At 70.2% G+C, this 15,902-nt stretch overlaps 3 protein-coding genes across 3 annotated transcripts in view; 1 reads left to right on the forward strand and 2 right to left on the reverse strand.

The window, feature by feature from the left end:
- The window catches only part of LOC128820961 (basic proline-rich protein-like), a 3,479-nt gene extending 3,452 nt beyond the window's left edge, over positions 1-27 (reverse strand). The window contains exon 1 of the mRNA XM_054001813.1: positions 24-27. Within this exon, the coding sequence (XP_053857788.1) occupies positions 24-27 (4 nt within the window). The remainder of the gene's footprint in view (positions 1-23) is intronic.
- Positions 7-6,258, reverse strand: RNASEH2C (ribonuclease H2 subunit C). Its single transcript, XM_054001806.1, is given in 9 exon segments — positions 7-197; positions 1,256-1,327; positions 1,330-1,377; positions 1,479-1,589; positions 1,591-1,610; positions 2,764-2,794; positions 2,796-2,902; positions 5,840-5,878; positions 6,247-6,258. Coding segments are annotated over 7 exon segments (435 nt in total). The 5' UTR covers positions 2,901-2,902; positions 5,840-5,878; positions 6,247-6,258; the 3' UTR covers positions 7-149.
- Positions 6,259-10,025: 3,767 nt separating this feature from the next.
- Positions 10,026-15,854, forward strand: OVOL1 (ovo like transcriptional repressor 1). Its single transcript, XM_054001811.1, is given in 7 exon segments — positions 10,026-11,231; positions 12,767-12,897; positions 13,386-13,415; positions 13,417-13,635; positions 13,763-13,784; positions 14,867-14,938; positions 14,941-15,854. Coding segments are annotated over 7 exon segments (792 nt in total). The 5' UTR covers positions 10,026-11,131; the 3' UTR covers positions 15,159-15,854.
- Positions 15,855-15,902: the final 48 nt, after the last annotated feature.

Here is a 15,902-nt window from a genome sequence, read left to right on the forward strand (position 1 = left end):
GGGTGTGGTTTTAAAGGCTCTGCCCATTTGAGGCGTGGTTCCAGTTGTGGGCGTGGCCTCAGCCAGGCTGGGTCCGTTGATGGCACAGGGAGGGGCGTGGCATGTACAGGCTCCACCCCTCTGTGCACGGCTTGGGTGGGCGTGGCCTGTCATGGCTCCACCTCCTCGTCGCTGTCCTCGGTCACGGGGGCGTGGAGCTGGGGGAGGGGCAGGGTGAGGGGGGGCTCAGGACCCCCACCCACGGCCCCAGGCCCTGGAGCCCCAAAATGTGACCCCACCCCCCAACGGTGACCCCAGACCCCCACAGGTGACCCTGGACCCCCAAATTGTGACCCTGGACCCCCCAAATGTGACCCCACCCCCCCAAAATGTGACCCCAGACCCCCAAAGGTGACCCCAGACCCCCTAAATGTGACCCTGGAACCCCAAAGGTGACCCCACCCCCCGAAATGTGACCCCAGACCCCCAACAGTGACCCTTGACCCTCAAAGGTGACCCCGGACACCCAAATTGTGACCCCAGACCCCCAAATGTGACCCTGGACCCCCAAATGTGACCCCAGACCCCCAACGGTGACCCCAGACCCCCAAAGGTGACCCCGGACCCCCCAAATTGTGACCCCAGACCCCCAAATGTGACCCCAGACCCCCAAAGGTGACCCTTGACCCCCAGATGTGACCCCCGGACCCCCAAATGTGACCACAAAGCCCAAATGTGATCCTGGACCCCCCAACGGTGACCCCAGACCCCCTAAATTTGACCCTACACCCCCAAAATGTGACCCCAGACCCCCAAATGTGACCCTGGACCCCCAAATGTGACCCCACACCCCTAAAATGTGACCCCAGAGTCCCCAGATGTGACCCCAAAGCCCAAATGTGACCCTGGAACCCCCAAAGGTGACCCTGGACCCCCAAATGTGACCCCAGAGTCCCCAGATGTGACCCTGGACCCCCAAATGTGACCCCACGTCTCCAAATGTGACTCCACCCTTCCAAATGTGACCCTGGACCCCCAGATGTGACCCCAGACCCCCTAAATGTGACCCCACACCCCTAAAATGTGACCCCAAAGCCCAAATGTGACCCTGGAACCCCCAACGGTGACCCCAGACCCCCAAAGGTGACCCCAGATTCCCAAAATGTGACCCCAGACCCCAAAGCTGAGCCTGGACCCCCCCCCAGATGTGCCCCCAGCCCCCAAATTTGCCCCCCAGCCCGCCCCCCAGAAGTGCCCCCAGCGCCCCCAGACTCACGGCCCGGGCGAGGGGTCCCCACTGCAGGGCCCGGGCCAGGCCCCGGCCGGGGGCGGGGGGCGGCGTCGCCCCCCCCAGTCCGTGATGGCCCCGAAGGTCCCGGTCACCGACACCCGCCCGGCCTGGGGTCAGGGGGCAAAGGTCAGGGGGGCACAGGGGGGGCACAGGGGGCTGGGACCCCCCCGGGATGGGAAAAGGGGGGGGGGGGGTGTCTGAGCCTCACCTGGGGGTCCCCGGGCTCGCCCAGGGGGGGCTCTCCGGGCTCCCCCCCCCGCAGCACGACCCCCGTGTAGCCGGGGGGCAGCGGCAGCTCCCGGCCCCCCAGGCGGCGCCCCCCGGAACGAGGCCCAGAGCTCTGGGGGGGCACAGAGAGCTGGGGTGGGACCCCCAAACCGGCCAGGGACCCCAGAACTGGCCAGGGACCCCCCAAACCGGCCAGGGACCCCCCAAACCGGCCAGGGACCCCCAAAACCGGCCAGGAACCACCAAACCCGGCCAGGGACCCCCAAACCCGGCCAGGGACCCCCAAAACCGGACAGGGACCCCCCCAAAACCGGACAGGGACCCCCCAAAACCGGCCAGGAACCACCAAACCCGGCCAGGGACCCCCAAACCCGGCCAGGGACCCCCCAAAACCGGCCAGGGACCCCAGAACCGGCCAGGGACCCCCCAAAACCGGCCAGGGACCCCCAAACCCGGCCGGGACCCCCAAAACCGGACAGGGACCCCCAAACCGGCCAGGGACCCCAAAACCGGACAGGGACCCCCAAACCGGCCAGGGACCCCAGAACCGGCCCGGGACCCCAGAACCGCCCGGGACCCCAGAACCGGACAGGGACCCCCCCAGAACCGGACAGGGACCCCCCAAAACCGGCCAGGAACCACCAAACCGGACAGGGACCCCCCAAAACCGGCCAGGAACCACCAAACCGGACAGGGACCCCCCCAAAACCGGACAGGGACCCCCCAAACCGGCCAGGGACCCCCCCAAAACCGGCCAGGAACCCCCCAAACCGGCCAGGAACCACCAAACCGGACAGGGACCCCCCAAACCGGCCAGGGACCCCCCCAAAGCCGGACAGGGGCCCCCAAACCGGCCAGGAACCCCCCAAACCGGACAGGGGACCCCCAAAACCGGACAGGGACCCCAGAACTGGCCAGGGACCCCCCCAAACCGGCCAGGGACCCCCCCAAACCGGCCAGGGACCCCCCAAACCGGACAGGGACCCCCAAACCGGACAGGGACCCCCCCAAAACCGGCCAGGGACCCCCCAAAACCGGCCCCGGGACCCCCAAAACCCGCCCAGGACCCCCCAAAACCGGCCAGGGACCCCCAAACCTTCCAGAGACCCCCGACCCCTCCCCGAGCTCCCCCAGAGCCCCCCGCCCCAGGACCCCCCCCAAGCCCAAGCCCACCCCCTGAGATGCAGCAGCCCCCCTCAGGATCCCCCCGGGCCCCCCAAAACCGAGCCCCCGCACCCCCAGGGGAGCCCCCCCCGGGCCCTCACCGCCGCCGGGGCCGGGCCGGGCCCGCAGGAAGGGCGGCCACGGGCGCGGGCCCGTCGTGCTGGACGCGGCAGGGCAGGAGCTGAGCCGGGAGCGGCTCCGGGGCGGCGCCGGGGGGGAACCGGACCCGCACCGCCATCACTGAGGGGGGGATTGGGGAGGGAGGAAGTGACGTCACCGCGCGCCGGAAGCGGCACGGAAGCGTCCGGGGAGGAAGCAAACATGGCGGCGCCCGTGGGGAGTAAAGATGGCGGCACCGTACGGAAGCGGGAGGTGCAAGGAATGATGGGAGATGTAGTTCGGGGTCGGGGGGCTTTCTGAGCCCCCCCCCAACGTGGGCTGGGACCCCCCCCCCCAGACCCCCTCCAGGGACACCCCCAACCCTATGGGAGCCCCCAGCCCCACAGAGAGCCCCCCCAGCGCCGCCCCCCTCGGGACCCCCCCCCCGACCCCCCCTCACAGAGCCGGACACGGATTTTGCGCTTTCCAGTTTTTTTTGGGTTTTTTTTTTTGGGGGGAGGGGGGTGTGTGACAGAACGGGGGCTCTCCCGACATGTCGCGACAGCTCAGGCCCCGCCCTCCCCCCGCAGCAGCCGCGCGAGCAGCAGGACCCCCCCCCAGCGCTGCCCCCGCACCCGCCCCTCCCCCCCCGGCCCCCCCCCCGCGCCAGGACCACCCCCCGGGGGGGGGCGGCGGCCGCCAGCGCCCATCCCCCCCCCGCCCCTCCCCCCCGCCGGCACCAGCAGCGGGGCGAGCGCGGGGGGAGGGGCGGCCGCGCCCCCCCCCAGCACCAGGAGGGTCTCGGGGCCCCCCCCCAGCGACCCCCAGAGCGCCTCGAAGGCGCGGCGGGCGCGGGGGGGGGTCCCAGGCCGGGGGGAGGGCGAGGGGGCGCAGCCGGACCCCCAGGGGCAGCTCCAGCGGGGGGAGGGGCGCCAGGAACCAGCCCCCTCCCCCTCTCCGGGGGCTCCCCCCCCCCCCGCGCTGAAAACCGCGGCGGCCTCGAGCGAGGGGGGCAGGGCTCGGGGGGGGCGCAGGGTCAGGGTCAGCTCGGCCCCCCCCGCGCCCCCCCCCCCAGCGCCGCCAGCGCCCCCTCGGCGCGACCCCCCGCCCCCCCCCCAGCAGCAGCTGCAGCGCCAGCACGGGGGGGGGGCGGCGCCCCCCGGCTTTGGGGAGGGGGTCCCGGCGGGCGGGGGGGGGGCGGCGCCCCCCGGCTTTGGGGAGGGGTCCCCTCGGCTCGGGGCCCCCCCAGAGGCTCCAGGCGCAGCCGCAGGGGGAGGGGCACGGGCCGCCCCCCCCCCGCCAGCAGCGCCCCCCCCCCAACCCTCGGGGTCCTGGGGGGCCCCGGGGGGGGCGGCGAACGGCGGGGGGGGGCCCGGGGAGGCAGCGCAGGCGGCAGGGGGGGGGCGCGGGGCAGCAGGGAGGGGGGGGGGCGCCCCCTCCAGAGCCCCCCCCGGGCCCGTTTTGGGGAGGGGGGCAGGGAAGGGCGCGGCGCGGGGGGGGGCCCCAAAACCGCGGCCAATTTGGGGGGGCCCAGCGCGGCCGCCAGAGCCCCGTGGAGGCGGCCGCGGTCCCGCACGTCCGGGTCCCCCCCCCGCCCCACAGCCGGGGGGGTCCCCGGGGCGGGGGGGGGGCACAGCGGGACCCCCCCGCAGGGCAGGGAGGGGGGGCGGCGGCGCTCAGCACCCCCTGAGCGCCCCCCCAGCCCCCCCCCCCGGCCGCCAGCGCCCGCCGCAGGTACCGCCGGACCTGGGGGGCGCATTTGGGGGGGGGGTCCCGGGGTGCCGCCCCCGCGCGGGGGGGGGTCCCGCAGCACCTTCAGCACCGCCCGGAGCTGGGGGGTGCCCGGGGGGGGCGGGGGGGGCGCGCAGCACCTGCGCCATCAAAGCCCCCCCCGAGGGACCCCCCCAAAACCTTGGCGAGCTCCAGCAGGTGCGGGGGGGGCCGCGGGGGTGACCCCCCCCCAACAATCTCTCGGCCGCCGCCCCCAGCTCCGCCCCGGGGGACCCCCCCGAACCAGCGGCCGTAGGCGAGCACGGCCCCGGCAGAACAGAACGGGGGGGACCCCCCCCCAAAAACCCCACCAGCCCCCACAGCCACTCGCGGGCCCCCCCCGGGATTTTGGGGGGGGGGCTGCCCCCGCTCGGCGCCCCCCCCCGCGGCTCGCGGGGAGCAGAACGCCGCCGCCGCCTCGAAGCGGGGCAGGAACATTTCGGGGGGCTCCGCGGCCCCCCCCGGGAACAGCGCGGCCGCCAGGGGGGGGGGGCAGCGCCGGGAGGGGGGGGGGGGGCGGCGCCGGTTTTTTTGGGGTCCCCCCCCCTCGAGGAGGCAGAGGAGGAAGAAGAGGCGCAGCGGGGGGGGCAGGGCGGGGTGCAGCGCCAGCGCGGCCAGGCGGGGCGCCCCCCCCCGCGCCCAGCCCCCCCCGCAGCAGCGCCGCCTGCACCGGGGCCGGCTCCGCCGAGGCCAGGAGCGGGGGGGGCCCCGGGCGCGACCCCCCCCCCCGAAATGCGGGAGCTGCGCCCGGGCGGCCGGAGCGAGGCCGAAGGCAGCGCCTGGGGGGGGGGGACGGGAGGGGAGGGGGGCGTCAGGAATTGGGGGGGGTCCCAAAGGGGGGGAGGATCCTGGGGGTCCCTGGGATTTGGGGGTCCCGGGGGGTCCCAGGGATTTGGGGGGGGGATTGAAATTGGGGGGGGGGTCCCAAAGGGGGGGGGGATCCTGGGGGTCCCTGGGATTTGGGGGGGGGGGCTGGGATTTGGGGGGAGGGGAGGGGGGCGTCAGGAATTGGGGGGGGGGGCTGGGATTTGGGGGAGGGGAGGGGGGGCGTCAGGAATTGGGGGGGGTCCCAAAGGGGGGGAGGATCCTGGGGGTCCCTGGGATTTGGGGGGTCCCGGGGGTCACAAGGATTTGGGGGGGGGGGCTGGGATTTGGGGAGGATTGAAATTGGGGGGGGTCCCAAAGGGGGGGGGATCCTGGGGGGTCCCTGGGATTTGTCGGGGGTCCCTAGAATTTGGGGGTCCTGGGGGTCCCAGGGATTGGGGAGGGGTCCGGGATTTGGGGGTCCCGGGGGGGGCTGGGACTCACCGGGATCCGGCCCCGCCTCTCCCCAGGGATCCGCTGGATCTGGGGGGGGGGGGGGGAGGGGGGATCAGGGGGTGGGGGGGGGGGCTGCTCCCCCCCCCGGCCCATCCCAGCTCTTAGTGGGACACTCTGGGACCCCCCAGTCCTTACTGGGACCCCCCCCCCCAACTTTACTGGGACCCCCCAGTCGTTACTGGGCCACACCGGGGTCCCCCCCCCGGCCCGCCCCGCTCGCCCCCCCGGCCCGTTCCTGTCTCGGTCGCCCCCCGGCCCATCCCGCTCGCCCCCGGCCCGTCCCGCTCGCCCCCGGCCCGTTCCTGTCTCGGTCGCCCCCCCGGCCCATCCCGCTCGCCCCCCGGCCCGTTCCTGTCTCGGTCGCCCCCCGGCCCATCCCGCTCGCCCCCGCTCACCGGCCGCCCCCTCCGCCCGCAGCAGCACCAGCGGCTGCAGCGCGGGGCTCTCCCGGAGGCTCCCGGGGGGGGTCCCGATGGGTCTGGGGGCGCTGCCGGGGGTCCCGAGGCGCCGCAGCTCCCGCAGGACCTCGGCGGCCGCCGCCGCGGGCCCCCCCCCCGCGCCCCCCCGGGCGCTGCAGCAGCGCCGCAGCGCCGCCAGCCCCCGCGCGGTCCCCGCTGGCCACCAGCACCGTCACGGTGGCCAGCAGCAGCAGCGAGCGCGGGGGAGCGGCGGGGCCCGCGGGGGGCTCGGCCAGCAGGGCCAGCAGAGCCCCCCCGGGACCCCCCCAGCCCCCCCGGGGACCCCTCCCCGCACAGCGCCCGCGGGGACTCGAGCAGCAGCAGCAGCAGCTCCGTCTGGAATTGGGGGGGATTGGGGGGGGGGGGGGGGGAGTGAGGGGGGACCCCCGGATGGAGCCCCCCACCCCCACCGGGGGACCCCCAAAGGCCCCGGCAGGGACCGAGAATTCCCCCTCCAGGGACCCCAAATTCCCCTCCAGGGACCCCAAATCACCTCCAGAGACCCCAAATTCACCTCAAGGGACCCCAAATCACCCCCAAAGATCCCGAATCACCCCCAGGAATCCCAAATTTCCCACAAGAGACCCCAGATCACCTCCAGGGACTCCAAATTCCCCTCCAGGGACCCCAAATCACACCCAGGGACCGAAAATTCCCCCCCCCAGAGACCCCAAATCACCCCCAAAGATCCCAAATCACCCCCAGGGACCCCAAATTCCCTTCCAGGAACCCCAAATCATCTCCAGGGACCATACATTCACCTCAAATTCACCCCAAAGACCCCAAATCATCTCCAGGGACCCCAAATTCACCCCAAATTCACCCCCGAAGACCCCAAATCACCTCCAGAGACCCCAAATTCACCTCAAGGGACCCCAAATCACCCCCAAAGATCCCGAATCACCCCCAGGAATCCCAAATTTCCCTCAAGAGACCCCAAACTCCCCTCCAGGGACCCCAAATTCCCTTCCAGGAACCCCAAATCACCTCCAGGGGACCCCAAATCCCCCCCAAACTCACCCCAGATTCCCCCAGGTGACCCCAAATTCACCCCCAGGGACCCCAAATCACCCCCCAAATATCCCAAATCACCCCCAGGGACCCCAGATTCCCTCCAAGGACCCCGCATTCACCCCAAATTCACCCCAAAGACCCCAAATCACCTCCAGGGACCCCCAAATTCCCCCCAAATTCGCCCCAGATTGCCCCAGGTGACCCCAAACCCCTCCCCGACCCCCCCGGCCCCGCCCCTCGCTGCCGTCGCGTACCTGATGACGTGGAGAGGGGCGGGGCCGGCGCAGCGCGGGGGGCGCGGGGGGGCGCGAGCGCGGCCGCGAGCCGGGCCCAGGGACCCCCCCCCCGCCATGGCCGCGGGGGCTGCCGGGACCGCCTGACGTCACGGCCCGCCCCCCTCCGTGACGTCACACACCCCCCCGCTGTGCCCGCGGGAAAGGCGGCGGCGGGGAGGTTGTGACGTCACACCGCCCCTCCACCGCCGCGGGCGCGGCGACGTCACAGGCGGGATGGGTGACGTCGCAGCCCCACGTGGAGTGACGTCATGGGGTGCGGGGGATGCCCCCCGGCGGCTTGTGGGGTCCCTAAGGACCCCCAGAGCCCCCCCGGGGCCCACAGGACCGGTGTGCTCCCCCCGTGTCCCCCCCCCGTGTCCCCCCCCCCGGGCCGGTCCGACCGGACGCGCTCCCGGCCCCGCCCCCCCCCCCGGGGACCCGCCCTGGCCGCACGTACCGGACCGGGAACGGGGAGGTGACCCCCCCTGGGGACACCCTGACCCCCCCCCGGGGACACCCTGACCCCCCCTGGGGACACAGGTGTGCAGGTGACCCCCCCTGGGGACACCCTGACCCCCCCGGGGACACCCTGACCCCCCCCGGGGACATCCTGACCCCCCCCTGGGGACACCCTGACCCCCCCCGGGGACACCCTGACCCGCCCTGGGGACACAGGTGTGCAGGTGACCCCCCCTGGGGACACTTTGACCCCCCCCGGGGACACCCCTGACCCGCCCTGGGGACACAGGTGTGCAGGTGACCCCCCCTGGGGACACCCTGACCCCCCCTGGGGACATCCTGACCCCCCTGAGGACACCCTGACCTCCCTTGGGGACACAGGTGTGCAGGTGACCCCCCCTGGGGACACTTTGACCCCCCCCGGGGACACCCTGACCCCCCCCTGGGGACACCCCGACCCCTCCTGGGGACACCCTGACCCCCCCCCTGGGGACACAGGTGTGCAGGTGACCCCCCCCCCCAGTCTCTCCAGGTGACCTCCTGACACCGCGGTCCCGGGGACAGCGCCATGCCCGTGTCCTGATGTCCCCGTGTCCCCCTGTCCCCGTGTCCTCGTGTCCCCGTGTCCCAAACATCCCCGTGTCCCCCCTGTCCCCGTGTCCCCGTGTCCCCGTGTCCCCGTGTCCTGATGTCCCCGTGTCCCCGTGTCCAGCTCACCCCAAACTCTCCGTGTCCCCCGTCCCCCATCCCTGCATCCCCAGTGTCCCCACACCCCTCAGCCCACTGTCCCCATGTCCTTGTGTCCCCAAAGTCCTCATGTCCCCATCCCCAATGTCCCCGTGCCTGGTGTCCCTGGTGTCCCCATGTCCCCGGTGTGCCCCGTGTCCCCATCCCCAATGTCCCGATGTCCCGTGTCCCCATGTCCCTGTATCTCCGTGTCCCCCAATGTCCCGGTGTCCCCCAGTGTCCCCATGTCCCCCATGTCCCCAAATACCCTCCTATGTCCCCATGCCCCGGTGTCCCGGTGTTCCCCAATGTCCCGGTGTCTCCATATCCTGGTGTCCCGGTATCCCGATGTCCTGGTGTCCCCATGTCCTCATGTCCCCCTGTCCCGATATCCCGATGTCCCCATGTCCCGGTGTCCCGGTGTCCCCAATGTCCCGGTGTCCCCATATCCCCATGTCCCGATATCCCGATATCCCGGTGTCCCCCAATGTCCCGGTGTCCCCCAATGTCCCGGTATCCCGATGTCCCGATGTTCCCATGTCCCCATGTCCCGGTGTCCTGGTGTCCCGGTGTCCCCATGTCCCCATGTCCCCCAATGTCCCGGTGTCCCGGTATCCCGGTGTCCTGGTGTCCCGGTGTCCCCATGTCCCGATATCCCGGTGTCCCCAATGTCCCGATATCCCGGTGTCCCCATGTCCTGGTGTCCCCCGATGTCCCTGTATCCCCCAATGTCCCTGTATTCCCTCGATGTCCCTGTATTCCCGTGTCCCCCAATGTCCCGGTGTCCCCGCGTCCCCGTGTCCCGGTGTCCCCCAATGTCCCGGTGTCCCCATGTCCCCCATGTCCCGATATCCCGATATCCCGATATCCCGATATCCCGATATCCCGGTGTCCCCATGTCCCGGTGTCCCCGCCCCCGCGGCTGTCCCCGCGTCCCGCGGTGTCCCCGGGCCGGGGCGGGGGCTCCCCGTTATTTCCCAAGCGGCGCCCGCCCGACCGGCTCCGGCTGCGGCGCGGCCCGGCCCGACCGGCGGAACCGGTCCGGGGCACCGCGGGGCGGGACGGGGGACGCGCGGCGGGGCGGCACCGCCGGCACCGGCACGGCACGGCCGCGACGGCACCGGGACAGCACCGGGACAGCACCGCTGGGACCGGGACAGCACCGGGACAGGACCGGGACGGGACCGGGACGGGACCGGGACAGCACCGCTGGGACCGGGACAACACCGGGACAGCACCGGGACAGCACCGCTGGGACCGGGACAGGACCGGGACAGGACCGGGACAGCACCGCTGGGACCGGGACAGCACCGGGACAGGACCGGGACAGCACCGCTGGGACCGGGACGGCACCGGCAGGACCGGGACAGCACCTGGACAACACCTCCGGGACCGGGACGGGACCGGGACAGCACAACCGGGATAACAGAGCCCGGACCGGGATAACAGCCGGGAGCAGCACAAACCGGGATAACGCAGCCAGGACAGCACCGGGACGGCACAACCGGGACAACAGAGCCGGGACAGGACCGGGACAATCGGGATAACAGAGCCAGGACCGGGATAACACGGCTGGGACCGGCACCGGGACGGCACAAGCGGGACAACAGAGCCGGGACAGCCCCGGGACAGCCCCGGGACAGCGCAGCTGAGGGGGCGGCGCGGGGCTCGGGGCCGCTGACAGCGGGGGCGGTGACAGCGGAGCCGGGATCGGGCACCGGAACCGCCCCAGTCCCCGGGATCTGAGCCCAAATCCGGGATCCTCCGGAGCGCCGGGATCCGGCGGGATCAGGGATCCAGCACCAAACCCCGGCCTGGGGTCTGTGACCGGGCGCTGAAATCAACCAAATCCTCGGGATTCGGCATCAAAATCCACCAAAGATCTGGGCTTCGGTGCTGGTACTGACCAAATCCTTGGGATCAGAACCGAGCGAGGATTTGGGATCCAGCACCAGAACCGAGCGAGGATTTGGGATCCAGCACCACAAAACCGAGCGAGGATTTGGGATCCAGCACCAGAACTGAGGGAGGATTTGGGATCCAGCACAGAAACCGAGCAGGGATTTGGGATCCAGCACCCAAAACCGAGCGAGGATTTGAGATCGCCCGTGGCTGTTGACCAAATATTCGGGATCTGTGATCGAGACTAGCCAAGGATTTGGGATCGGCCGTGGATATTGACCAAACACTGCGGATCTGGGATCGAGCCCGACCGGGGATCCAGGATCCGAGAGCCAGCCCCGCCGGGAGCCGGGAATCGGCACCGCCACCCCCCCGGGATCGGAGCAGGGATCCAGCGGGGGATCCGTTGGGATCCAGTGGGATCAGGGACCCGGCGGGATCCAGCCATGCCGCGCGCGTTCCTGGTGAAGAAGCCGGTGGTGGCCACGGCCAAGCGCAACTGGAGCGAGCTCCCGGACGAGCAGCGGGCGGAGATCTACGTGCCCAGTATGGGGGAGGGGATCTGGGGGGGGCACGGGGGGCTGGGGGGGGGCAGGGTCCGTTGGGAGATGGGATTTGGGGGAACTCAGGGATTTGGGGGGGATTCAGGGATTTAAGAGGACTCAGGGATTTGGGGGGGACTCAGGAATTTGGGGGGATTCAGGAATTTGGGGGACTCAGGAATTTGGGGGGGATTGAGGGATTTGGGGGAACTCAGGATTTGGGGGACTCAGGAATTTGGGGGATTGAGGGATTTGGGGGAACTCAGGAATTTGGGGGACTCAGGAATTTGGGGGGATTGAGGGATTTGGGGGGGACTCAGGAATTTGGGGGACTCAGGAATTTGGGGGGATTCAGGGATTTGGGAGGACTCAGGAATTTGGGGGACTCAGGAATTTGGGGGGATTCAGGGATTTGGGGGGACTCAGGAATTTGGGGGGACTCAGGAATTTGGGGGGATTCAGGGATTTGGGGGGATTCAGGAATTTGGGGGAACTCAGGAATTTGGGGGACTCAGGAATTTGGGGGGATTCAGGGATTTGGGGGGACTCAGGGATTTGGGGGACTCAGGAATTTGGGGGGGACTCAGGTGTCCGTTGGGATTCAGGTGCTGGGGGTCCCCAGAAGTCTGGGGGCCTGTCAGGAATTTGGGGGTTCCAGGGATTTGGGGGGGAGGCCTCAGGGTTTGAGGGGGACCCGGGGATTTGGGGGGGTCCCAGATGTTTTGGAAGTGCGCAGGAGGAGCAAAGAATTTAGGGGGGCACAGGAATTGTGGGGATCCAGGAGTTCCAGGGGTCCCCCGATTTTGGAGGGATCCCCGGTTTTGGGTGACCTCCTTCCCCTCCGGGGGTGTCCCCTTAGTGACAGAGTTGGGGTTCAGCCCCAAAATCCCACCCAAACACTGCGACGGGGGGGGGTGGGGGGTGGGGAGGGTTTTGGGGTGCCCGGACCCCTGGACCCTTTTTTGGGGGTGGGAGTTTTGGGGTGCCCGGAGAGCCGGGAGGGTTTGGGGAGGATTTTGGGGTGCCTGGCGGGGGGGGGGGATTTTAGGGGGGCTTTGGGCTGCCCGCCTGTGTCCCTTGGTGGGGGAGGGGATTTTTGGGTGTCGCCGGTGTCCCCCCGGGGGGGGCGGGGAGGGCGGGGGGGTGGCGTCCCCCCCCCGGGGCCCACGCGGGCGACACCCGCCGGAAACCCCTAATTTGGGGCGTAATTCGGGCTGTAATTTGGGGTGTCGCGGCCCGAGCCGTCCGACCGGTCGGGGGAACCCCAAAGGGCGGGGGGAGGGGAGCGGGGGAGGGGCCCCCCCAAATCCTCCTCCTGCCATTTGTGGGGGGGGGGGGGGGGTGTCACATTTGGGGCGTCCCCATGGTGGGGTCCGATTTGGGGAGGAGGGGGGGGGGTCACATTTGGGGCGTCCCGATGATTTTTTTTGGGTTTTTTTTTTTTTTTTTTTTTTGGGGGGGGGGATCCCATTTCGGGGGGGGGCGGTTTGAGGGTTCAGGACCCCCCCCCCCCTGAAGCCGTGCCCCCCCCCCCCCCAGTCTGTTTGGGGGGGTGCCCCCTGCGCAGGGACCCCGAGCCGGCCGTGGGGGGAGGCCCCCGCGGTCCCCCCTGGACATGACGCTGCCCCCCCCGCGCCCCCCCCGGCCCCTTCCTGCACCCCAAGGGCAAGGTAAGGGGGGACCCCAAATTTGGGGGGGCCTGGAAGGATGGGGGGGGGGGAGAAAAGTGAGCTGGGGGTGCCCAAATTGGGGAGGGGGGGGGCTGAGACTGGGGGTCCCCATGAGCACGGAGGTCCCCAAAATGGGGTGTCCCGAAATTGGGGGGGGGGGGGGGGTCCCCAAAATTGGGGGGTGCCCAAGGTAGGAGGTCCCTGGGACTGGGGGGGTCTCTGTGATGGGGGTTCCTGGTGGGGGTGGGGGGGGGTCTCCAAAACTGGGGGTTCCCAATTTGGGGGGGGATGTTCCCAAAAGCCGGGGGGGGTCACCAAGGTGGGCTGGGGGTCCCCAAAACCAGAGGTCCCCAACGGGGGCTGTCCCCCCACGACCGGGGGGGGGGTCCCCAACATCAGGGCTCTCCCCATAACTGGGGGGGTCCCGAGGGGGGGGTTCCCCACCCGGCGTCCCCCCCATTTAACCCCTTCCTCCCCTCTCTCTGCAGGTCCCGTCCGGCCCTTTGGGCGCCCCCCTCCCCCCCGGGGCTGCCCCTGGCCGGGGGGGTCCCCGTGGGGGTCCCGGTGGCCGGGGGGGTCCCGGGGGGCTCCGAGCTCTTCTCGTGCCCCGTGTGCCACAAGAGTTTCGGGTTCCAGCGGATGCTGAACCGGCACCTCAAGTGCCACAGCGAGGTGAAGCGGCACCGCTGCCCCTACTGCGGGAAGGGCTTCAACGACACCTTCGACCTCAAGCGCCACGTCCGCACCCCACACCGGTGAGAGGGGAACGGGAACGGGAATGGGAATGGGAATGGGAATGGAATGGGAACGGGAACTGGAATGGGAACGGGATGGGAAAAGGTTCAACGACACCTTCGACCTCAAGCGCCACGTCCGCACCCACACCGGTGAGAGGGGAACGGGAACGGGACGGGAACGGGAACGGGAATGGGAATGGGAATGGGAATGGGAACGGGGGTGGGAACGGGAACGGGACGGGAATGGGGTGGGAATGGGATGGGAATGGGAATGGAAATGGGAATGGGAACGGGAACGGGAACAGGAATGGGAATGGGGTGGGAATGGGAACGGGAACGGGAATGGGAATGGGAATGGAACGGGAACGGGAACAGGAACGGGAACGGGAACGGGAACGGGAATGGGAATGGGAACGGGAATGGGAATGGGAATGGGGTGGGAATGGAATGGGAATGGGAAAAGGTTCAACGACACCTTCGACCTCAAGCGCCACGTCCGCACCCACACCGGTGAGAGGGGAACGGGAATGGGGTGGGAATGGGATGGGAACGGGTGGGATTGGGGCAGGATTGGGGCAGGGACAAGGATGGGACAGGGATGAGAAGAGGGATGGGCACGAGGACGGGATGGAGCTGGAGTGGGACTGGGACAGGACAGGGACAGCAGTGACAGCCACGAGCCCGGCCCCAGCCTCGCCTCACTCCCGTCACCTGTGCAGGTGTCCGTCCCACAAGTGCTCCCTGTGTGACAAGGCCATGTCCCCCGGTGTCCCCATGTCCCCTGTCCAGGTGTCCGTCCCTACAAGTGCTCCCTGTGTGACAAGGCCATGTCCCCATGTCCCCCTGTCCCCTGTCCAGGTGTCCATCCCACAGGTGCTCCCTGTGTGACAAGGCCATGTCCCCCCGTGTCCCCCTGTCCCCTGTCCAGGTGTCCGTCCCTACAAGTGCTCCCTGTGTGACAAGGCCCTGTCCCCTCATGTCCCCCCATGTCCCCTCGTGTCCCCTGTCCAGGTGTCCGTCCCTACAAGTGCTCCCTGTGTGACAAGGCCATGTCCCCCCGTGTCCCCCTGTCCCCTGTCCAGGTGTCCGTCCCTACAAGTGCTCCCTGTGTGACAAGGCCATGTCCCCCCGTGTCCCCCCTGTCCCCTGTCCAGGTGTCCGTCCCTACAAGTGCTCCCTGTGTGACAAGGCCATGTCCCCATGTCCCCCGTGTCCCCATGTCCCCTGTCCAGGTGTCCGTCCCTACAAGTGCTCCCTGTGTGACAAGGCCTTCACGCAGCGCTGCTCGCTGGAGTCCCACCTGCGCAGATCCACGGCGTGGCGCAGCGCTACGGCTACAAGGAGCGCCGGGCCAAGCTCTACGTGTGCGAGGAGTGCGGCGGCACGGCCGACAGCCAGGACGCGCACCTGGCGCACCTGCGCCAGCGCCACCCCCACAGCCCCCTCCTGGCCAAGCTGGCCCGCAAGGCCGCGGCCACGCCCGCGCCACGCCCGGCCCCGCCCCGCGCCGCCCCGCCCCCTTAGGGGACTCGCAAATGGGGGGGGTGGGGGGGAGGGGCGGCCACGCCCAGTTTGGGGGGGACGCGCCCGGTTGGGGAGGGACACGCCCGCTTGAGGGGGTGTGGCCGTTTGTAGCGGGACACGCCCATTTAGGGGATGGACACGCCCGTTTTGGGGTTACGGGAGGGACACACCCAGCTGGGACACGCCCGGTTCTGGGAGGGACACGCCCACTTGGGGACACAGCCACTTAGGGGAGGGACACGCCCATTTTGGGCAGGGACACACCCATTTAGGCCAGGGACACACCCACCTGGGGACACACCCACTTAGGACAGGGACACACCCACCTGGGGACACACCCATTTAGGCCAGGGACACACCCACCTGAGGACACACCCATCTAGGGACACACCCATTTAGGACAGGGACACACCCACTTAGGCAGGGACACACCCACCTGGAGACACACCCATCTGGGGACACACCCATTTAGGACAGGGACACACCCACTTAGGCAGGGACACGCCCAGTTCTTGGTTGGGGAAGAATTGCTCTGAGGCCACACCCACCAGAGAATGGAGACCACGCCCTTTGGGTTGGGACACGCCCCTTTTGGGGGTCAGGCGGGGGCGTTGGGGTTGAAGCCACGCCCGTTTGGAGCAGAAGCCACGCCCACTTCGCCCCCCTTGGGAATTAAAGCCCCTCTGTGAGCACTGACCACGCCCCTCGTGCTGCAGGTCACGCCCCCTGGGGGGTCTCGGCAGC

The sequence above is a fragment of the Vidua macroura genome, chromosome 33, assembly GCF_024509145.1.
Source record: "Vidua macroura isolate BioBank_ID:100142 chromosome 33, ASM2450914v1, whole genome shotgun sequence".
NCBI classification, from domain to species: Eukaryota; Metazoa; Chordata; class Aves; order Passeriformes; family Viduidae; genus Vidua; species Vidua macroura.